The sequence below is a fragment of the Phyllostomus hastatus genome, unplaced genomic scaffold, assembly GCF_019186645.2.
Source record: "Phyllostomus hastatus isolate PE091 unplaced genomic scaffold, TTU_PhHast_1.1 phas_contig_40, whole genome shotgun sequence".
Classification (NCBI taxonomy): domain Eukaryota; kingdom Metazoa; phylum Chordata; class Mammalia; order Chiroptera; family Phyllostomidae; genus Phyllostomus; species Phyllostomus hastatus.
The window spans coordinates 42,731,992-42,756,818 of NW_025333872.1; the positions used below are offsets into that span (position 1 = coordinate 42,731,992).

Below are 24,827 nucleotides of genomic sequence, written 5' to 3' on the forward strand. Positions count from 1 at the left end.
GATTGGCTATATCGCCTATTGTGTGTGTGTATTCTTAAGCCTACTCTTAAGACTTGGATTAAGATTATACTACATTTGCTTAAATTTTCCTGATTCCCTCAAACAAAATATTATCATCACAGCTCAGCAATATGTGCATTAAACTGTTGCCGCTTAGTTAGAATATTATTCCCGTAAACATAGTACCTTTCAGCATGAAAGTTAAAATGATATCAGGTACTTGCTAACTTTGAAGATAGCCCCTGACTCAATAAATAACATTACTATGTAAAAAATAGGTTAATTCTATTCTCTGAAGAGCAATGGTACTACAAACTACTTTGATAACCAGAAAAATTAATATAGAAATTGTGTAACTTATTTTATACATATTTTTAATTTATACAGTTTTTATATGTATACTAGTTCCTGGTCACTGGACCTCAATAATAGTTTGTTCATTTGTTTAACAGGCACACATTTATTAAACACTATGTATGATAGTGCTGATCCAATCAACACTAAATAAGAACCCTGACTGGTGTGGCTCGGTGGGTTGAGCATCATCCTGAAAGCTGAAAGGCTGCGGCTAGATGCCCAGTCAGGGCACATGCCTGGGTTGTGGGCCAGGTCCCTGGCTGGGGGCATGCAAGAGGCAACCTATTGATGTTTCTCTTGCACATTGATGTTTCTCTCCCTCTCTTTCTCCCTGTCTTTCCCTCTCTAAAAGTAAATAAATAAAATCTTAAAAAAATACTAAATAACAAAGACATCAACTCTATCCTCAGTTCTCAGTTTACTAGAGGAGAAAGCAACCACCAGGTATTCAACTATAACACAGTAGTATATGCTGAAAGCACAATCATAGGCAAAGAACACAGTGCTGGAGAATTCTCCCAAAGCACACCCATGAGTGTGTGTGGGAAAATTGTACATTTTCTTATCAAAATTTTGGGGAAAGAGGTAAAGGAAAACCTAAAGCAGAGGAATAAAGAAATGATAATTTGGATAACATACATTAACTAATACTGAAGGTCACACATGCCATTTAAGTTTCTATCAAAAAAGGTGATTAAGATTTTATCTGTGAAATCATCACTATAGGAAATAAAGGTAATTTAGCAATTTGAGACACTGAGTACCATGTGTGAGTTAGGTATAAAAACAAGTAATTTGCAAGAAGATTCTCCTGATAATATACAAGAATCGGAAATGACCATGATTCTTTGGCAAGATACCATGCAAAACAGCAAATCTCACTTAATTTTACTTTGCATCTATTTTCTAAGTTAAGGCAAAATCGTATTTAGCAACTCTCTCTTCAACTTCGTATTTTACTTGCTACCAACAGAAAGAGGCTGGGACAGAAAGCTTAGAGGGAACCCCAAAAGTAGTGACTTAGGAAGAAAAGGAGCCAAGGACAACAAGTACTTTTAAATACAAGTAGTTGTTCCTCTTTCTGCTGGGTGCAAAACAGGTCTGGGTTCAATTTATCTACTCACCTAAAAGCTGAGAGGAAGGTGGTAAAGTCTGGGCTGGCATTCTCCCTTCTGTGAAAAGGTTTACTTTGCCTTCTAGTTTATCCTCATTTTTGGATATCTGAGGTATCCTGTCAAGCCCACTTCAGTGTAGATAAGTGTATACAGTTCTCAATCTGTCTCCCTAATTACTGCATGCAAGGTATCTATTTTCATGTCCTATAAAAATTGGAGCAAGAAGCATTTTATAAGTACCAGGGATCATTATTCCGGTTCCACAGTTATTAGACCAACTCAGGTGGTCTATGATACCTGATACGACGATCTCAGGGACATCCAGAATGTTGCCAAATGAAGCAGTTTTACGGTGGCCCGGTTTAGGCTTGGAACAGGCTGCAAAAACATATATATACAGTATACATGCAAACAACCACAAACGGTAACACAAAACAATAAATTACAAAAACAGAATAGTTTTCAAATAGTTATGTTAATAACACTCCATGCAGAAAGGCATGCAGAACTATCTGACTCTTCATCCATGCTCAGAAAAGGCGGGATTAAAAAGCAAATGACTACCAATACAAGATGTTTCACATATTGGCTTCAATTAGCCAAAAAACAAAACAAACAAACAAAAAGCAAAAAAACCAAACCAAAACAAAACAAAAAACCCCACACAAAATGGACAGAGACAAACAAAGCTGCAGGGTAACGAGGAAGCTAAATTCAAACATGTTTACAGAAACAATCTACCTAAGTGAAACTACTGATATGTGATGGGGTGGGGGGTGGCTAGGATGGAAGCAGGAAGGAAAAGAAGAATGGAAAGGAATAAGCTGCCATGTTTGTTTTAATTACAAAAGTACAGAAATATATGTTCAAGTTAGGTGTTTCTTGGAGTATACTACAAAGTAAAACTCATTGATTAAATGATAATTATTGAATTAAAGTATAAAATGTATAAGCTTTTATAATGATAAATATTTATACTACTTTTGGTAAACTGAATATTTATTGTGTTTTCCAAAGTTTAGGATATAGTCCCACTAAACACAGTGTTGAAAAGCTGGAGAATACGAACCTTTCAAAGTAAGGCATTGCACTAAAAAAATCTGAATTGTGTAGAATTTAAGGGCTGTTCAATAGCATCTGTTCTACATTTAGGCAAAAAAAAGGATAGGGTAATTTAAATATGTGGTTATCTTTACCCTAGTGAACTAGCACGTCTATAGAAAATAATTATAAACCAGTACCTGACTAGAAAATCAACACTAGCAGACACAAAATAATTATAGCACTACTTCCTGTTTTAGAGTCACAATCACTATTTGGCAGGTCTACCTTGAATGATATCCCCAAAGTGGGAAAGATTCCCCAAAGTGTAAGGGTAGATCCACACTCATCTGACATTACAGTGACACTCCCTCCCTGCACAGAAACACTTCTGACTCATGGAGACCAGGAAAGCTTGTCAGTGGCTTGTGACTTCCAATCAGCTTGATTGTTTCTGAAGCCCAATCTGTGTGGCAGAGATGCTTATGCCCCGCCAATCATTATTTTCCCCTTCTTTCTTAACAACAGAAACCTCAGTTTTACTCAGGACAGCAATGTTCCCAGTTAAAACTTCACAGATCCTTCTTTTTGTTGGAACCATGTATGGCCAATAACATGTATGTGGAAGTTGTTCTTGGGAACTTCTGGAAAAGCTCCTTGAAAAGCCTGGGCATGTGCCTTTTCAGCCTTTTCTTAATTTTTCCTTCCTGTGGCCTGTATTGTGTGGATGTGATGACTGGAACTGCGACAACCATCTGGAGCACAGAGTATCCCTGAGGATGGAAGTCACACTAGAGGGATGGTGGCACGAAGGGGCAGAAGGAATCCAGTTGCTTAATGACCATGGAGCTGACCTCCAGATTTGTTTAAGTGTGAACAATAAAAGTTTATGGGTTAAAGACACTGTTATTTTGTATATTGTTTTATTGACCTGATTCTAATACTAAATAATAAAATCAGTGATCATGGTTAGTTGAAGGCAAGTATAGTAGGTTGGTCCTCTGGACAACTTCTTTTTGAGAAGAACTCCACACAAAATGAGAATATTCAACTTAGAAAAAAAAAACAAATGAATGACAAAAGACCTAAAAAAAACCTGGTTAGCTAATTTAAAAATATATATATATATTCACAGTTAGAAGACTAGAGGTAAATACATAAAAATGTTGTGTTTATTTCTGAGTGGGACAACTGACAAAGACTGAATTTTTTGTTTATATTTCCATATTTTTCACAACAGAAATGTATTTACTTTTAAAATCAGCTCCCCTCCACCTCTGGGATGGGAAAAAAGCAAATTAAACCAAGCATTACTAAAATGAAACCTGGTTAAAAAGAAGGGTAGACATTCACTCAGGTACTAAGACATACAGTATTTTTGTGTGACTAGTCCTTCTATATTTAATCATTTTTAAGAACTGACAAAATGAAATTTAAATGTTAGCTTTTTCAAGATCAAATTAAATTAACATGATCTTTTATTTTTACAATTACAATCATTAACCACAACCAACTTAGCTATCTTTGTCATTGGCAGAAGGAGCCAACAGTAAGGCCATATCATGTGAATCTAGAATACATTTTTTTCTAATTTCAAAATAAAATATTTGCTATTATTTGAGTTTAGCACAAAATTCTAGTAGAGTCACTCAAGAACTTCCAAAACATTCTGGTTTTGGCAAAATTTCAATTTCTCATACAGATTTTCTGGTCATGTTTGCACTGAATTACATTTGCTTAATTTTGTAAGTCATATATTCCTTATTTGGAATGTGAGAGAAATGTATAAATTATGATAGAAGCTTAGAAAGTATATTGTAAGCTACTTCCTGCTTTAAAAAATTTTAAGACACAAAATCCCAATATTCTCTCTACTGAAACAACTGAAACTATCATTCTCACTCCTTTTCAGACTTTTATTTCCTTTTTACCTGTGGTCGCAGCAATCCTGGCTTCTAGCTCAGACATGTCGGCACTCATCCTCTTGCCCTCGGAGGTTGGGGGCAAGCTCTCTACGCTGCTCCCACGGGAAGCTCCCAAGCTTAACCGGCCAGATTCACTCTGTTAAAATTACAGGTCAATCTGAATTACTACAACTCTTTAGGTTTAAACTGCTAGACAGCTTAGGAGAAGAAAGCATACTAACTGGGGTTCTTATAGGTTCTGTTCTTTTTCTGAAAGAAAAGGCAAGTTTTCAGGGAGAGGGAGCTACAGGGCTAAGGGAGAGCAAGGTGCGATAGTGATTGGCCTTTAGAAAAGGGTGGTTGCTGGAGTTTGGAGTTATATGCTCCAATTACTAGTTAACCTAAATGTAAATGCTTCAGGCAAAATGAATAAAATCACATCTTAAAATATTTTTCAACCAATAATAGCAAAAATATAATAAATCTGAATGACATGAAATAGTACATGAAATTGCCATTTTATAGTTTTAAATATCAACTGTTAAAGTTAGGGATCACTGTAGGGAGGGAGCTGCATGGTTAGCAAATGCAGCAATTATCAGAAAGGAAAACAATTTAGTAAGAAAAGATTCTTGCTATATGTCTCTACTCCTAAGCTTATGTTTCAGGCACAATGTTCAGAATTTGTATAATGGAGGATAGCAAATCACTTCAGCTGGTATAACATTATGGCTCCTAGTAAGGTTACCTAATGGTTTTATTTTTAATTACAAAACAAACCTGTTGCTTTGCCTGATTTTTCAATAATTTTGATTCTAAGCGTTTAATAGTATCATTTGTGGAAGGAACTTGCTCCATATTAGTATCACTTTTATTACTGGTATTTGTAGAAGCGATGTCCATGAATGAGCCTAGGAAAACAGAAACATTTATGATTATAAATTGGGAATAATATAAATACTTCATTCAATATATAAAATAAATTCTTTTCTAAATTAGTTAAGACATAAATGGAAATAACCAATACTTTCCAAGCTAATGAAGATAGCTCCAAAACTTACATTTTAAATAAAATTTAGGAATAGCACAAAAAGGGAACCAAAATGCTGAACAGTCTTCTCATAGTCAAAGATGACTTTAAAGTTGTTAATTTGAACCAGTAGTATGAAGTGGTTATTAATCAAGATGGAGAAACCATGGCAGGAGTGAGTGTGAAGCGGGTTATCAGGAGGTTATTTTGGAAAATGATGTTTGAGTTATTAGAATTCAAGTATTGGATATAAGAGTGGAGTTCAGGTCTGTGATGGATCAAAACACCAGCAGATAGATAGTATATAAACTCATGATATTAAAAAAGACTACCAAGGAAATAAGGCCAAATAACAAGCAAAGAGGCCAAATTACTGAGCCCTGAGAACTCTAACATTTATAGGCTGGGAAGACAAGAAATAACCATCATACAAAACCATCAGAGTAGTGCTCAGAGGTATAAGACAAAATCCAAGCTCCTATAGTATCCTGAAAATCTACTGAAGAAAGTTCTGTAAAAAGGAGAGTGTAATGAACTATATCAAATGGTACTGATAGTCAAAAAAGATGAGAACTAAAAATTATTCATTTAGTTTTAGTAATTTGGAGATAAGTGGTGATACCTTGACAAGTGCATATCTAGAGCAGTGGTATATATAATAAAAGCCTGAGAGGAGTGGACACAAGAGACAATGGGAAGAGAAGCTAAAGAATAAATACAGATTATATACGCTCTGGGAATGATACCAGTAGAAAGGCTGAAACTGATGATGCAAGAGACAGAAGAACTGCTGGAATGGGACTTAATACACGAGTTCACAGGCCTGCCTTTGGCTGGAGGCAGGGACAGTTCAGCCACACTAACAGACGAGAATGTGGAACAGATGAGCACATTGTAGTGAAGGAGCTTGTGGAAGTCAAGTTCCGATTAATCTAATTTTTTTCAGGGAAATAGTAAACAAGGTCAGCTGAGAACGAGGTTGTGGGGAGGAGGTATTCAAAGTTTGAGGAGAAGGCTAAAGTATAAAACTAAGTCATGTAGGAGAGGGAGGAGGGACTAAAGTCAAGTCATTTGTCCAAAGCACTAAATAGGCATTTGAGGATAGAAAGTATGTGTCATCTCCAGCCATGTTCAGCTGCTCTGACACAGGCAAGGAGTAAGAGGAGGGTCAGATTTAACCAGGCTTGAGGTTTAGCCAAGCAATCCTGAGACAAGGCTAGAGGGCTGAGGATTATTCCCAATGGAATTATAACAACTGCCTGGAATTCAGTGGAGGAGAAAAAGAAGAACCTAAGAGGACTGAGGGTCGGCGAAAGGTCAAACGGCAGATGGTCACAGTATAGGGACAGGGTTTGAAGGTAGTAGTAGAAAAAAAAAACAGTACAATTTTTCTAAGTTACAGTATTACTTCTACTATGTTTTTTGATGAACACAAACTATGAATCCCACTACTACTTCATGAAAACTAAAGAACTCTGAACTAAAACAGAAGAGTATCTGTAGACTCTTCTACAAAGAGCAAAAAAGTAGGGTGTGCATGGTGAAGAAATATGTTGTTATATATATTTATAATAATTTCTAATACTATTTAATGTAGCAGTATTTATATAAAAATGATTCAAAGAAGAAATGACATTCACAGCAATATAATAGCCAATGTTTTTGTATACAGCTATGGAAGAACTCCGAGACTTTGACGCAGGTCTTCAGAGTTCTTTCAATCTGGGCCTTCGTGAAGAATGATGCACCTAGAAACTCAAATTGAAGTCAATCGTATAAAATGAAGAAATTAAACTGCAAATGGGGACATCCTTCACTGCTTCTTAATTATAATTCCATGGGATAGATACAAAAAAGTTTAGTTATTACTATTTCAATCTATTTATTTACCTGTACTGGTGGCAGAATTGCTTTGTCCTTCATCTGAATACTGACAAGGGTATTGTAATGGCTCATCTGCTCCTGGAAAGTACTATATATAAAAACAAAGTAAATCCAATTTAAAATTTCTTTAATACAAATTAAAATCCTATGAAAATTAACAAGTACATTGGACTTATTTCATTTTCATGGAACTTGAATGTAGCAAAGATGCTATTTTACTTTCCTTAAGTCATAACTGAATTAGTAGACACCTAAGGTTTTGATTTTATAAAGATGACAATAATGTGTTCATTTTCTGAATTTCAATTGTGATCAATGCCACTTATTATACCTAAGAAGGTACTTCACACTGAGACCAAAGTCTTAAAGAAAACAGCAATATTTCTCTTATATGAAATATAAGGATTATATGAAATGCAATAGTTTTATCATTCCTTGTAATTACATAAAACATATTTACGTTCTCACAGCAGTGACATAAACATCCAAATTATTGAAATGACTGTTAGTCTGACAACTGAGATTGGTGTGCCAAAGAATAATTGTTAGAACTAATATTTTAAGTAAAAAGATTAGATTTGGATATCCCTCTATGAACTGGACATATAATATTAGGGATATTTATTGCACAAAAATTAGAACTTAGGAAAAATAGGATTTTCTTCTTAAAAGATTTTCTTCTTTTTTAAGAAAAAAGATTTTCTTCTTGAAATTTTCTTCTATCAAATTGCACATCTGCGATTTGAACGATTTATATATCCCAATGTTTGAAGGTATCTGACTACAGAGACTAAGTTGTTTCTTTACGAACATATCTTCAGGACCCAGAATTCCATATATAGCTGGTACCCAAATATGATGGTAAGTTTTAATCACATTAGTTTGAGGTGATTTGCCTGAATTTTCAACAGAATGAACAAATTAAATCTTTGGCCATTTAGGAAATCACTTAGCTATATTTAAGGCGATTGAAAAATTCTTCTATTGGGCAGATTGTTCTGAAATTCAAGTACTTTTATTAAGTATATTAACTTTTAAAAGTCAAAATACTGCTTTATAGATTCTGTTAGTGAACCAAAAACAAGAGGCCTAAAATTACTCAAATAATTCCAAAAGTATTTCGTTTATAGACTAGGGAATTTTGCTAATCATTTAAAAGGGTTGTTCTAAATTTAAAAATTCTATAAATTCTAGAAAACTAACTTTTTAATAGCAAATAGAAGACTGAAAATGTACAATGAAAAAACAAAAGGTAAAAAAAAATCACTTAAGTAAATGTGTCGGAATGCAATCTCTCTATGGCCTTGTATAAATAACTGCTTGATGAAGATTTGCACTAAAGAAAATTAAAAACTTAGTTTAGCAGGTAGAGTAATAAAATACCCAAGTCCTATAAAGGCCTTTGAGATCACCTAACTCAGCTACTCTCATATTACATATGAGGCAAAAGGCCAGAAACAAACACATTTATCCACTAAGTTAAGCAGGAGAAAAAAAAGCAAGTCCAAAAACCCATCTGGCCAAAAACCTATCTAGCTGCCTTTTCATTATAAAGAACTAGATTTTTTCCCCCCAAATGTTTCCTCCTTTGATTATGAGTAATAAATGCCCTTTGCAACTTGGAAATATGGAAAAGTATATGGAATATACTTTTATGGAAAAGGTATAAAGCAAAAAAAAAATTACAATAATTTCCTCCTATCTTAAAACTCCATTAAAACTCAGTATATATCACATTCCCCTTAACCCAAAGCCCCTCAAAAGAAGGATTATACCCGCATCAAGTGAGTCATTATTTTCACAATTTCCTCCATTGAAGGGCGCTGAGAAGGATCTTTAGACCAACAGCGAGTCATCAGGCTCTCAATGGGCTTTGGTAAATTTTTGATCAGTGGTGGTCGAGTACCTATAATTCAAAATTAAAGGAGAGTAGGAAAGAATGTATTTACCCAAAGAATGTTGTCAGGTTTTATATGTATTTCTAAATTAGTGTTTATTTTAGAGACCTTGTAATTTAAGATTTTTTGGAGTAATGAAAGTACATTTTTTCCTTTGTTTGGTCCTTTAGTTTAACACTGTATTTTCATAAGGAGAAGATACACCATTTCAAAAGTTAAATTAAAATTTTTATATGCAGAATGGCAATAGTAAGACTAAGAATTAATATTTCATTTGTTACAAATTTTCTAACAAATAATAATGGCTTCATGTGTGTTTTATTAAAAGAAAAATGGAATGGTAGTTTGGGGTGATCCTGAACTACATTTTCAGATTCATTACAACATTTCAAATGTGTTTAAGAAATCATCTTCCATATATAAACAACCATCTCCAAATGACTCTCTTGTTGGGACAGACCTTTCGCCTGCTGTGAATCAATCATTTCACAAGCTGAAAACTGCCAACTTTTGTGTAATTATCAAAACTGTAATATTATCAGTAAGGTCCCTAACTTAAAGCTCTCAAATACAATGAAATCTTTGCAATTTTATCAATTAACAAGTTAGTTCTTTTATCCCTTACCTCACTGCTGTTCCATTATCATCTACTGACAACTGACAGAGAAAAATGCTCTAGCATTCTCTACAACGACATTAAAGGAAGTAAAATGAAAGGTAGTACAGGAAATTGGTAAAGTATTAAGATTATTCAGGTGATGGTACTGTTTGATAGGTCTACAAATGACCTAAACATTTAGGGTGATATCTGTTTGTAACACTTACAGACTAATGTATTAACATGTCAGTAATCAGAGTTATTATGATCAAGTGACAGAAATTAAGTAACAGAGGGTGATGTTAAAAGTTTGGAAAATTAAGCAATTTTCTTTCATGAAGAGTTTATTTTCCCAAAGCACGTATGAAGTCACTTGATCAATGAAGAAGATGAATTCTAACATCATGGGTGGTTAAAAACATTCTAGGTAGGGATATACAATGAATAAAAAAGATATAAGGACAGTGAATCTCAGTCAACATAACTTCAAAATGAGCACTGGAGTCAGAAAGATGAGGACTGGATCCCAGCAATATCAGTTACTTATCTTGTGACCTTAGGCAAGCTGCTTGACCTCTCTAGGTTTCCTAGGTCTCAGTCTCCTAATCTGTAAAACTGTAAAATGAGGCACTAATAGTACTCACCTCATAAGGATGAATGACAAGATATTAAAAAATATATAGATCACTTTGTGTTTTTCCTTTCTGAATAGCTTAAGTAACAACTCATTACCTTTTCCTTTCTCTTTTCCTGAGACCCTTGTGCTTCTCAGGAAAAAAAGGCTATAAGCTCCCCAATAACCTTAACCATGTGAGAGATTTAATTAATTAGTTTATTTAAGTTTAACATTTATTCCCCCCCAGAGTCCAGTCCAACGCTTCTCTGGCCTCTGCAGAGAGCCAACTGAAGTGGCTGGCTCCTGGGGTCTAGTGATGGCCTTTCCCAACCAGCATAGCCAGCAGACCTCTACCCCCCAGCCTTGTGTAAACACCGGGACCACTGCCCAGTCCTGCCCTGCCTGAGTTTTGGGCTGTGGGGAGGGTGGGAAACTGAGAGCAGAAAAGTATTCTGGTAACAAAAAGTTGTACATTTTAATGTTAAAGATAAATGGTCATCTTCGGGGGAAATATGCAAATATATTAAAGAAAAATGTCTGTTCACAAACCATTATGAACAGCCCACATGATACGGAAAGCTGGGCCACCAATCTCATCAAAGGGTTTCCGACGTGTTATCACTTCCCAGAGGATAATACCCCAGCTGAAGACGTCACATTTTTCACTGTAATTGCTACCTAGAAAAAAATATGGTATAATTTCAGGACTTTTTCCCACAGGTCTTACAGAAACAACTGTTTTCATAAATTTTAAGAATGGGTGTCATGTACGAAAACAAGAGGAGGCTACAAGCAGAGCTGAGAAGTTACTCTTTTTTGTAGTTTCTTAAGTCTTTACAACAAATACACTTTTTAAAAATGTGCTCAGGACTATTGTTGTTTTTTTTTTAATTATGGATTTTTAGAGAAAGAGAGGAAGAGGAAGAGAGAAAAACACTGATTTGTTGTTCCACTTATTTATGCATTCATTGACTGACTCTTGTACATGCCCTGAGTGGGGACTGAACCCACAAACCTGGTGTGTCAGGACGATGCTCTAACCAACTTAGCTACCTGGCCAGGGCCTAACAAATACACTTTTTTAATGAGTTAAGTATTAATAATGAACTACAAAATCTACTTTAGAAAGTTTGTCATTTTCTACTTTTTCATCAAGAGACACAGGCCTTATCTTTAAATAAGACATACTTTCTCTGGGGCAGAGAATGAATACTTATATATCCTTTTCCAAAATATTTTCCTAAATTTTTTCCACAGTCTAAGAATGAGGATCAGCTGCACATATGCTGGAACTTGCAAGGAAAGTGCTAGTCAACTTAAATCCTCCCAGGAGATTTAAGATCTACGGCTATACTTAATACCTCCTCAGACTTCAGTATATGCTTTGTAACTACGCACCACGTAGACACAAAACCAGGCACGCGATCATAAACACACACTGAATTTACATGAAGTACTAAGACATTACCAATCATATCATGCTTGTCATTTTACCTTCAAAAACTTCAGGTGCCATCCAAGCAGCACTCCCCTTGTTATTGGTCATGTGTGTCTGAATGTCACAGGCTGTACCAAAATCACAGATTTTTAAAACTGTCCCTCCTGCAACCAGCAGCAAGCTGTTAAAAAAAACAAAACAAAACAAAAACAAACCCAAAGGTTTAAGACTAATATTTGATTCTACAATAAGAGACATTTGTGGAAATCATAATTAATTATATATCATAATCATAATTAAGTAAAATGTCACCATTCAACTTCTGCAAAATGTTACCTGTTCACTCTAACAGCTTAATATTGTTCAGAGGAATATCAGCAAAAATTAACTGATCTTAACCTAGTTCTCTTAGGAAGACTGCTAAACCCACAGTTGGATGTCTCCGTCTCTATCTCCATAGTCTTTCCTGACAATAGTTCTCTCTGGGCCAAAATAAGACATGGGGTTTAAAAAACTTGTAGTAGGTCAACAAGATGGTGCCCCTAGGTAGAGGAAGATCAATGCCTTTATAAATCGCTTGCTGGCCCTATCCTTGATTTACCTATCCTTGTGTTTTTCAAGTTGCAAGCAAAAATCTAGTCATAAAATCAAAATCGTAAAAATCCAGATGACAGATCTGGAAAGCCAGATCGCAAAATCAATTCAGTAGACTATGATAGCATCTTAAAAAATAAAACAATACTGTGGAGAGGGGGTGGCAAGAAAATGGAGACAACTATAATTGAACAATAAAGCAATAAAAAAATAAAATCATACAAACTATCAAAGGGCATGACAACAAGATTTGTTTCATGAAAGTTGTTTCAGTTGTATATACATTAATATGTAACACATTATAGTCTGTCAAGTATTTTATGCTCTGGATCATGGTCTAAAAGTTTTTGCAAACCTGGTTTTTATTAACCTTATGGTGAACGAAAATGAGTCTTTAACTTTAGCCTCTTGTAGAAGACTGGTTAGCTGTTCACTGACCCATTTCCTCTCCCTCATGGGCACACAGATTTCCCAGGATGATAAGTAGTTAGGTATCACTACACGACCATTCTAGCTAATGGAATATGGGTGGAAGTGATGTACCTCACTTCCAAGCCTAGTTCATAAAAGTTTCCCACATGTATATTCCTTTCCCTTTCCCCATGGCACTGAACGCAAAGGATTCGGAACTACAAGACAGGAGACTGGGATCCTGAACCGCCATGTGAAAAAATGCCCACTAATCAGGAATACTGACTTTGCAGTTCATATGACTGGAAAAAAAAAATCCCTGTACTGTTAAGCCATGAAATTCAGGTCTTAACTATTATAGTAGTGTTACACTAGCCAACATAAGAAAATGATAACTATGTTGGTGTTGCGCTAACAAAATTCTAATGTATTTTGTATTGGCTTAGCAAAGGCAACAACAAAAAAAAACACCTGAAACCGGAGGCTGGAAAGATAAAGATCCATGCAATGATGTGGAAAAACATTTGGTAAAATTTGTCTTCTGTAATAGTCTGTGGTTTTAAAGGATTGGAAAAGCTGACTGCTTCTATACTCCAAACAGCAGGAAGTAAGGCTGACAAAGTTCCATTAAGACTCAGTACTGCACCCTGACCACTGTGGCTCAGTTGGCTGGGCATCACCCTACAGGGCAAGAAGTCCCTGGTTTAATTCCCAGCTGGGGCACATGCCTGGGCTGTAGGCCTGGTCCTCAGCTGAGGTGCATGTAAGAGCTTCTCTCCCTTTTTTTCCTTTTTGTCCCCTCTCTAAAAATACTGAAATAAAATCTTAAAAAAAAAAAAAAAGACTCAGCACTGCAGCAAAGGAGAAATAAATAAAAAAAACCTTCCTGCCTAAACTTGATAACCTCAAGGTGTCTCCACATTCAGTTGAGAAAAAGCAATGAGGCCAGGAATCATATTAACCAAGTCCAAGATTGTGTATAAGAAAGAGTTCTGTTAGTGTCACAGATGCATGGAACTGACTAGAATCAGGGAAATCAAAAGCCTACCTTCCGAGGAAATGTTATTGCTAAGAACACCACTAGTCTGGAATAAAAAAGCCTTTGCTCCCATATCTGTGGAAGGAGGAAGCAGGCTGTGAAAGCTGTACAACTTGTGAGGGGAGTATATGCCCCCAAACCCAGTTCTGACGTGGCTATGGAGAATGGACAGAGGGCAGCCTACAAAAGGGTAAAGCTAGGAATCTCGAGCAATGGATAAGGGAGTTCCTCTACAAGGCCAGAGTCAGGGTCTGACCAAGAAAGTCTCACACCTCCAGGGCAGAGGGACCAGACAATGCAGGTCTTCATTCCTATGAACCAGTAACTACTGTATGCCTCCAATTCTACTTTTCCCAAAGGAGGCTTTTACTGATTGTCTTCTCTTCTACCATTGTGTGTGTTTGTGTTGCAGGGAAGGGGATATGGAAGGTGAGAGATAACTTGTCTTTTTAATTCATTTATTTTAAAAACTGGGAAGAGCCACACCCAGTCTGGTTGGAGAGGATTGCGGATCATCCTGAGACCCTGGGCTGTGAGCTGGATGGTGACTGAGAGTGCCTCTGGGGTGTTTAACTAGCAAAGGGCAGTGACTGGTTCCACCTGTGGTAAAAGTAGAACAGATCTTGGGTCACCAGAAAGGAGATGTGGCTGGGAGTGGCCAGCTGCTCACCAAATCCATTGATTTTTCTGGAGGCTACAAGTCATTTCCCACCCTCTTGCACAGGTAGGTGTGGCTAAGATTGAGTTGTGGCCACCGGTATGTGGGTAGAAGGGACACAGGTCACTTCTAGGTCAGGCTCAAAAAACTTCTCTTATTCATCTCCATTCCCTTTATCTGTTGGTCCCTAAAGTCCTGGAGGATGGCAGAAGTACCAGACGAAGGAGGCCTGAAGTAGGTCCTTAAATTACCATGTGGATGGTCATCTACCAAATATGAACACCTGCTTTGGATGTCAGATGAGTAAAATAAATTTGTATTATGATAAGCCTCAGATTGCCTATAGTAGCTAGTGTGAGAACAACTAATATACCCAAGTATTTAGATTTCCTTAAGAAACAGATTTGCATAGTCTTTAAGGTTTATACCCCAACACAACTTGTTATTTCTATAATGAAATATATAAAGCATTTTGAATGTATAAAATGAACGATGAAAGTAAAAGATAATTTTTGTAATTTTATTAAAAAAGGTACTGTTTAGAAATGTAAATGACTATACCCTTATCTAACAGACTTACACACATGTAGGTTACTCTGCAAACCAACGGGAACAACTCTGTATTTTGAAGTCCCTCTACTCATCTGACATGCAGGACACTGTTTCACAGAGCCAGAGTGCACTTTAATGTATGTCCTCTGGTTTTACTTCACCACTCCTTTGTGAATCTTATATTTACCTTGAAAGTCATCTGCTTTCTTCCCAAAATACCTTTAATGAAGACCTGCTTATAGTGAATTTTCTCAGGTTTTGTTTCCAAGTGTCTTTAGTTCACTCCGCTGCTCCTTAAAAATAACTTAAGGTAGACACACAACTCTGTGAAGTTGATTACAGTCTTTTGGCTTCCATTTTGGTGTTGGAAGTATACTTCAATCTGACTGTCAAGCCTTTGTAGGTAATCTCTTTTCTGTGTAGCAGATTTTAAAATCTCCCTTTGTTTTTGTTGTTCTGTAGCCTCACTATGGTACATCACAGGGTAGATTCCTTTTCATTTATCTGGCTTAGAATTCATATTTTTTATCCAGAAAATTCCTGGCCAATCCCTCTTGAAGTCTCTCCCCATTATATTTTCTTCTACCAGAATTATAATTATGTACTATTAGTCCTTCTCTTCCTTTTCTATGTTTCTTACTGTCACTTTTTCCCTCATCTGTCTGTTACCTTCTGGGTAACTGCAGATATATCTTACAGCTCACTAATTCTCTTGTCATCTATTTCATAACTGCTATTTAAAATTTTTAATTATTTCTAAATGTTTATTTAGTTTTTTGGGCCATTCCTTGCACATTTCACTTCATTAAAATTTTTAAGAACTGTTTTGTTTATTGATTTTACAGAGACAGAGGGAGCAGGGTAGAGAGAAAGAGAAACACTGACTTGCTGTTCCACCCATTCATGTACTGGCCAGTTGCTTCCTACTTGTGCCCCAGTCGGTGTGCCCTGCAGCTTTGGCATATTGGGACAATGCTCCAACCGAGCTACCTGGCCAGAGCTCCTTGCACATTTTCATTTCTTCTTTTTTATCTTATACTCCATATCTGATCATTCCAAATATAATGAGTCTTAATATTTGAGGGTTAATTGTGCTTTGTCTCTGCTACCACTCATGGTGACTTGCATCCTATGGGTATGGTAATTTTTACTGTGGTTTCATATTTGATCAATCTTACTCTGGAATAATCAACCCTAAAGGCTTAGATTGAAAGCATGTGATCTTAAGCACTTTTAACCTGTCTTGTTAGGGTTTTCTTAATAGTGTAAGTAGGGCAAATTAAAATCCACAATAGCATGAAGGGAGACCTTCAGTTAAATAAAAGTTTACCTAGTCAGAAAACTGGTATTTTTCCTACCTTACTTTCCTTTAGGTTGTTCCTGCCAAGCCTACTAAATTCATACAGAGGCCTTGGTCCTGCTACCTCAGCTGGTTCCAGTTATACATGAGCCATTAACACCTAGGGCTCCATATTCTACATACAGGCAGAGGCTACAGTAAAGCTCTTGGCTTCCATGCATGGTTTCCAAACTCAGGATTCAGTTCCTTCCATCTTTTGCCCTGATGACATCCCTGATTTTCTTGTAGGATCACCTGCATGTGAAAGTATGTTTGTTGTACTATGAAGCATCTCTGGATGCTAGCTGTACAATGGTTTTTCAGTTTATCTGGTTTGCCATATTGCTGGAGTGCCAACATTCGTATCATGCGAGCATTAGAACCCAAAGCCATGGCTTGTGTAGCTCAGTGGACTGAGTGAGGGCTGTGAAACAGGGGTCACCAGTTCGATTCCCAGTCAGGGCACATGCCTGGGTTGTGGGCTGGGTCCCTGGTGGGGGTCACGTGGGAGGCAATTACACACTGATGTTTCTCTCCTTCTCTTTCTCCCTTACTTCACCTCTCTCTAGAAATGAATAAATAAAACCTTAAAAAAAAAAAAAAGAGAACACAAGCTACATTTCTATATTATCCCTCTGAACACACACAGGGTGTTAGTATTAAAATGTATACACATCCTGGCTTAAACTTTATGTGCCTCTCTAATGAGGGTATAAAACCTTGCCAGTGTATCAATGTATGCTGGGATAAGTGGCAGGGAGCCTACACAGCCCCAGGTTAAAGTTAGCACATCTCCCTGGACCATCATTTCTACTCAGTCCTAAGTATAAGTATTTTTAACACCCTGATATTAACTTTAAAACAAATCGAATAATATATGAAGTAGAATAGAAATTCGTATGTAACTTTCCTTAAGGCTTTTATAGACCCTGTCCCTACTCTCAGATCTACTGAGGTAATATTATATCATTACTCTGTTCTGGGCAGGTGGAAAAGTTTGAGAAGCACCAATTTAGGGCATTAAAATTTTTAAGAATCTCCAAATGTCAAATGATTCAATAGCATGTTATTTTCTAAAAACAACTCTATAAATCAGGTCTTCCAAGTCTAAGGCTGCTAATAAATCCAAAAATAGTTTCTATTTTAAGTGCTCACTTTACTTAAGAGTATGTAAGAAATAGTATTTATCTATTAAAAATAAAGAGGTAAATATCTGTATGCAAAGATGTCCATGTAAATGGAAAAAGCAACATTATGCATAGTATAATGCATACTACAAAGCAAAACAGTGGCTACTACATAGTACAAAGCAAAACAGTGGCTACTACTGAGGAGTGAAAATGGGAGGCAGGCTTTGTATTTTTGTCTACTGTTTGAATTTGTTTTTAATCATGAACATGAATTGTTTTAAATGTAACATTTAATTAAAGAAAATAACATAAAACCAATATAAAAGGTAAAATTGTCATCTTACATGTCCATTTTGAAGAAACTTTTTAAAATGTTCAAAACCAAAACCATTTTACATTTATAATATGTGTGTGGGAGGAGTATAACCTATTATTGTTAAAATGACTTAACGAAAGACTTCCAGAAAATTTTCTGAAACGAAGATTCTGACTGTCCTAGGTGTGCTATAACCCATGTACAATCACAAAGAAGCATACTCTTGCTCAGGTTTTCCTTCTGATGACAAACAAATAAAGACAGGGTAACATAATCTGTATCATTATGCTATAGTAATATTCAACAGCAGTATATGGGGATTCATTTTAATTACAATTTTATATATTCTTTGTATATATAATGTTGTACTAAAATTCTAACTGGAAAGATTATTTAGAAATTTAGTTTTCTTTTAGTCCAACATGACTAAGATAAGCCAGATAAACTACTACTCACATCTCCATAATGCCACACATACTATAAGTAGAAAGAATACTAAATGCAATTTACCTCTATATGCTCCTCAACAAATTTTTTCCCCATTTCCCTGTTCTTGTTCAAGTTCCTCTAGTACTCTTTACCAAAGACAAGAACTCTGTACCTGGTTTCCATGTTTTATCCTGGTTTGTTCAAGATGTCACACTAATCTTTCTGAATCACTTTTATATTATTACTATTACAATTAGCACTCCTTTACTCATAAGATGTTAACAGTTCACCAACTCTGAGCATGACATTTGAGGTTCACTGAAATAAGAACCTAAATTATCTTCATAGGCTTACTTTCACAGAATTAGGGCCAAAAACACATTTTTATTTCTGAAGTACGTGCAAATGAATTTGGAAAAGATAAATAAAATAGGGACACGGGCACAAGCTGATACTGTATAAACATCTCACCAAATCATCAGAAGACTTCTTTATATGCCATTTTGAGGAACCTACATGTACATTGCTCATTTGCAACCTACAAGGTGAATTAGGGACTAGGAGCGGGGGGCAGAGGGTACACAGAGAAAGAGGGAGAGAGAGGGAGAGAAAGAGAGAGAGAGACAGAGACAGAGACTGACTTACTTTGGTGGTTTCAGGTCCCTGTGAATTAGAGCTTTGGGCTGCATGCTGTGAAGATAAGCCACTCCTTGGGAACACTGTAAACACCAACTCATGGCATGGGCAGCAGTGTAATACGGCAATGGCTCAGCACCATGCAGCACTGCAAAAGAAAGGCACAAACTAAAAAGAACTTTATTGTATATAATAAAAGATACAAGATGAATGCAAGCACTATCAGAACACATGACTGGGTATTTTTTAACACATGTTCCCGCTAGTCCTGCTTTTAATACTTTTCTAAATAAAAAGATGGAAATATCTAATAATTTCAAATGAATAACCAGTACATAAGTACCTAACATTTTTATAGCACTTCTACTGAATATTATACACACATTTAAGTGAAATTAATATACACTATCATAGTTTTCCATATTGACAGTTGCATCCACACAATTAAATAAGTAATAAGCAATGTGAGGCACGCTACTCTGAGAGAGAGAGAGAGAGAGAGAGAAAGAGAGAGAGAGAGAGAGAGATTGGCTCAAAAGGAAACATAATATGTATCAAAATGTTTATAATTATGCTTTCTATTTATAGCTAAAGACTAGAAATAATTCAACCAAATAAAACAATGGAGTCCTGGCTGGTGTAGCTCAGTGGGTTGAGAGCAGGCTGTGAACCAAAGGGTTGCGGGTTCGATTTCCAGTCGGGGCACATGCCTGGGTGCGGCCAGGTCCCCAGTGGGGGCCACATGAGAGGCAACACATTGATGTTTCTCTTCCTCTCTTTCTCCCGCCCTCCCCCCCTCTAAAAACAAACAAACAAACAAACAAACAAATAAATAAATGAAATCTTTAAAATGAATGAATGAATGAAACAATGGAGTATTAGATACCCACCAACAATGATGAACACATGGGCAGTAAATATAAGTAAAAGTTTATATAAAATAATGTACATTTAAAAAATAAAATGAGCAATTTATTTTACAGAAATAGTACTAGTGACAATACATTTACATATATGGTTAGTGTTTCTTAGAGTGAATGAGCTCTGTTTTATAAAGGGAACTAGTTACCAATACACAGTTTTCTTTCATTGTTATAATTAAAATGTTCTGTAAAGTGAATTTTCAGTTTTATTTTTTTGGAAAAAAAAAAGCGAAATGGGGGGTGAGGGCTAAATGGAGGAGAGCAGAGGGAAAAAATGGGGTATCTGTGATAGTGTAAACAATAAAAATAAAGTTATGAAAAGAAAAAAGCAAAATAAAGTAGAATGAAATAGAAATATAATTAGAGTTCTAAAATGAGGAGGCTCAAAGCTAAGAGAGGCAAAAAAATTAAAAGATATTTTAAAATCTATTTAAAAATTTTTACTTTACTTAAATGTGTTTAACATTATGAAAAGTTCCACCAAGTTAAAAGACTGATATACTTAGAGTTCTAAATTGTACAAACTAATGTTGTAGTGCTTATTTTATTTTTAATCTTTAGCAGATTTTTAAAAAATTATCTCCTTTTGGGACTCTGAAGGTAAACTGTGAAGAACATTAAGTAAGTTTATATTGAAAGCTTTTCAATTATTTTATTCTACTAGATAAAGATAGGTCTAGTGACACTCACCATTATATAAAGAGCCCCCTTCAGCATATTCCATCACAAGACACACCTAAAGGAAACATAAGTCAGAATAATTAACCACAGAGCACTTTGGGGGCTTGAGAGATAACTCAGTTCAATCTTTGATTTTATAAATGCATTATAAAACATTCTTTTGGTCTCTACGTAAATGACACTAGGGGGAAAAAAGTTATATATGATTTAAAACCTTGTTGGTCTAGGCACCCCCTGTCCAAGAGTAGAGAAGTATATAATGACATCATCACAAGATCTTCCGGGACTTTCTTCAGTGCTAATGAGTAGATGCCACCACACAATAGCATATGCCTCACAAGGAGATGCGGTTACTGGATAAGAACACCTAAGACAACAACTTCAATATATGATATTGCTAAGACTAGAAAGAAAATACATAAAGTAGTGCACAATTTTTTTCCCTAGAAAGAAGATGTCATCAAAATAGCTAAACTACACACCTGCACACATCTGCCATGCCATTTCTTAAGCAGCTGAACAATGAAACTTACTGGGCTGAGGAACTTACTGGATTCAAGCAGGCTCCATATAGCTTTACAATATTGGGATGGTTCACACGGGATAACTGCCGAAGCTGTAATAAATTAAGGTTTCTTTTAGAAAGTGCTAACTCCTGAGGAACTGATTTCATAGCATCATCAAAATCTGAGGACTGTATAAAGCATTAATCGTTCAACAATCACTATTTACTAGGTAGCAGACACTGTGGTCCTAAGGCCTTCCCAGAATAGTGCAGAATCCCTGTCCTAAAGAGCTCACAGTTTAGTTGGGCAACAGACATGTAAACGAATAGTTAAAAGCAATGTGCAAAGTACCGTAACCAATGCACGAGTACAAACAAGAAGAAACTAACTTTGCAAAGAAATGATAGAACACCATCCCAGAAATGGCACCAGGCTGTTACCGAAGCCAGAAGAAGCCCTCTTATGTCATCACCATCATCTTCAAACTTGTGGCTGAATAATCTACCTACTACTCTATACTGGGCCCTAGTGGGCACTTTAAAGGTATTGTATAATTCCCCACTACTCTGCAAGGTAGGTATTATAATTTTCATAGATGGAAGAACCTTTTTTAAAGATAAGGACCTTTGAGATAAGGTTCAGAGAGGGTTAAGTGAGTTGCTAAATACCCTAAACCTAGGAAGTAGTGCAGCCAGGATTTGAACTTGGTTTGACTTAAAATTTATACTTTTCTCGCATACTTGTCCTCCCTTCCCTACACTCCATCTCACATCTCCTGAACAAAATTCCTCCTCACCAGGCCCACTACTATTGCCTTAATAATTCTAATTGGAACCACTGCAGTAATTACTATGGCCTTCTCCTAACTGGTCTCCCTACTTCCAGTTTTAATCTTCCCTGATCCAATGATTCATACTGAGGTCAGTGAGGGGTTTGGCTGTCCTCATTTCTCTCACTACACATCTCAAACTTCTACTCATGTGTCCCCTTAAACTGCTCCTGGTTTTCTTTCTTCTCTTCCTCCTCCTCCTCTCTTTTCTGCCTTTCTCTCTTTCTTCTTCCTTTCCTTCTCTATTACCTACGTTATGCTGTTGGTTCACACGAAGTCCACTAAAGTAAACCTTTTTACTATATGGAACTAGAAAGCTGTATTTTTCTACAGCCAATATTTGTGAATTTTGCCTTAATAGAAGAATTAATATCACTATTATGCATATTCATTTATTATATATATATTTATTACATCTCATCTTGTTCAGATTTAGCACTTCAGATAGCAGACTATTCAGGCATTTACTCCTGTTCCTTCCCCAAATCCCGAGACAGTAAAGGCATTTTTTTCAAGGCATAAACTCAGAAGGATGGAGAGAATGTAAAAGTTTTGGAAGTAGGAAAGAAAATGACTAGTAATAACTGATAAAGCAGGCTTAAAAGAAATGAGAAAAAGTGAGAAGCAACGAGATTTAGCTCACAAAACCTTCAAAAGGTTGGAAGTGGTGGTAGCATAAGATGCCTATGCAAATAAGCTAATAAAAGAGAGGAGAGATTGACTGGAAGTTAGACCCAAAGATCTCCTCCCTCCCTGACTTCAAGCAGGTTAGTGACTGGCTCTTTATCAGCCCAAAGATTAAAGGTAGACACTTTATAGGAAGTATAATAAAGAGTCTCTGGAATGGGGTACATTAAACAAAATAAAGAAACAAACTCAAAGTAGTTGCCTTTGAGAAGCAGAAAACTTGATGTGAGGAGGTACAGAAGAGTGAAATTTTTTTAGTAAGAATATGTAGGAATATAGTTTGACAATTTAAATCACATAATGTATAACTTTGATTAAATGGTTTCCTCCAAGCTATTGTAATCTTTTTGACTCTTATTTCCTTGCATTTAACACTTATCCTTTTACCTAGTTTTGTGAAACTGCCAATACAACAGTATATGATAAATAACCTTATCTAAACTATAAACAAAAGTTATGAATAAGGCAAAGCTGATACCAGACTCCTGGAGCATACTATTAGAAATTATCTTTCTTTCTTTTTTAATCCTTATCCAATGATTTTATTTTTATGATTTTATTATTGATTTTAGAGATAGGAAGGGAGGAGGAAGGAATGATGGACCGGGAATTGAACCCACAACCTTTTAGTATATGGGACAATGCTCCAACCAAGTGAGCCACTGGGCCAGAACAGAGATTATCTTTCTTTATGATACCATCAAACTATTCATCAGTATTCCTCAACTCATTTAATTAATTACAAATTCTACTTCATCATATCACAACCAGTTCTCATTTCTCAATGTTATACATTTAAAAATATCATGCAGTATATTTTAAAATTATAATTAAATAAAATCACAAATATAAATTCATAAGGTTTATAAAGTAAAGACTACTTATGCTTTGGCTAATGAAGTTAAAAAGTGATAAAACCACTGATTTAATGAAACACTATGATTTAATATACAAAATAACACAAAATTAATAGAGAATAAGTCTGATAATACAATTTCATGATTATTAAATTCTTTCATCAATAAATTTGTATGAGAACTGAGCTGTAAATTTTCATGCTACATGAGAAAAAACAAATTTGAAATTATTTTCTCTTAAAATAATCTCATTCGAATTTCTAAAAATATCCAGTCAAAATAAATGCACAAAATTTCCCTTCTTAATTTTAGACAATGGGAGAGAATAGCATTTCTTTTCTACTTTAAAATTTAAATTCTATGTATTGAAATAGATCTGAATTACATGGATGAAGTTATATTTTAATTCACAGATGAATTCATTTAGGTAAGCCTCCTTCCCCCCTAATCTTTAATGAGAATAAAGAGTGTGAATGAAAAAACATTCCTATAGCATTGCCTGTAGTTCAACCAAATTGCTAATATTCAAGTATAATGAGAAATGACAACTGAGAAACAATTTTTTTTCATAATTAAATTCAGAGTATCTTAGGTGAAAAAATACACAACAGAAGGACATCTCAACTTACCTCTACAATGAAAGCTTTCCTCTCAGATTCACTTTCTATTTGTTTAATAGCAACATCTTTTTCTCTCCACTTAGCTTTGCAAACTACCCCAAAGGCTCCTCTTCCAACAACCTAAGTTAAAAAAGAAAAACAAAACTGTAAGAATCATAAACAAATAAATCCAGTCCAACATATAACACTAACGCCCATCTGAAAGACTTATTAAAGTGAGGATAAAAGAAATGTGTTTGTCTCTATCTTTGAAAGTTTATGATCTAGACATCTCTTCGTTTTCAAATAAAACCAAACCAGCAAACAAAAAAGACTCCTAGAGACAGGAAACAAATTAAAACAAGCAAGATGAATAGGAAGATAGAAAATGGTTTGAAAAAATAAAAAGCAGAAACATAATCAATGTTTTAAGCCATCGTATTAAATTAAAAACAACTGTGCATAATTCAGTAGCAGTAGATAGTAAAGGGAAAAGGATAAAAACACAGAAAAAAGATTGGCCACTATAAAATAGGGCAGAAGAAGCATGGCATTATGTATAAAATGTTTTGTCAAGAAAAAGAAACAAACTGATACATGCTACAACATGAATGAGCCTCAAAAACACCAGGGTAAGTGAAAGAAGCCAGATATGAGAAACCACATACTATATGATTCCATTTATATTAAATGTCCAGAAAGGCAAATCCAGAGATACAAAATAAATCAGCCTGGGGCTGAGAGTGGAAATTGGGATTAA

General features: G+C 35.5%; 1 protein-coding gene across 3 annotated transcripts in view; it reads right to left on the reverse strand.

The window, feature by feature from the left end:
• The window catches only part of MAP3K7 (mitogen-activated protein kinase kinase kinase 7), a 59,023-nt gene that overhangs the window by 22,526 nt on the left and 11,670 nt on the right, over positions 1-24,827 (reverse strand). Inside the window, exons 2-12 of one of the 3 annotated variants that reach the window (XM_045843461.1) lie at positions 24,098-24,208; positions 21,140-21,205; positions 20,599-20,644; positions 18,995-19,133; positions 11,938-12,062; positions 10,993-11,121; positions 9,107-9,237; positions 7,338-7,419; positions 5,198-5,328; positions 4,445-4,574; positions 1,770-1,850 (exon numbers count right to left, since the gene is read on the reverse strand). In XM_045843461.1, coding sequence (XP_045699417.1) covers positions 1,770-1,850; positions 4,445-4,574; positions 5,198-5,328; positions 7,338-7,419; positions 9,107-9,237; positions 10,993-11,121; positions 11,938-12,062; positions 18,995-19,133; positions 20,599-20,644; positions 21,140-21,205; positions 24,098-24,208 — 1,171 coding nt within the window. Of the gene's footprint in view, positions 1-1,769; positions 1,851-4,444; positions 4,575-5,197; positions 5,329-7,337; positions 7,420-9,106; positions 9,238-10,992; positions 11,122-11,937; positions 12,063-18,994; positions 19,134-20,598; positions 20,645-21,122; positions 21,206-24,097; positions 24,209-24,827 lie in introns of those variants that run through there. The other 2 variants (XM_045843463.1, XM_045843462.1) reach the window with 2 other exon arrangements.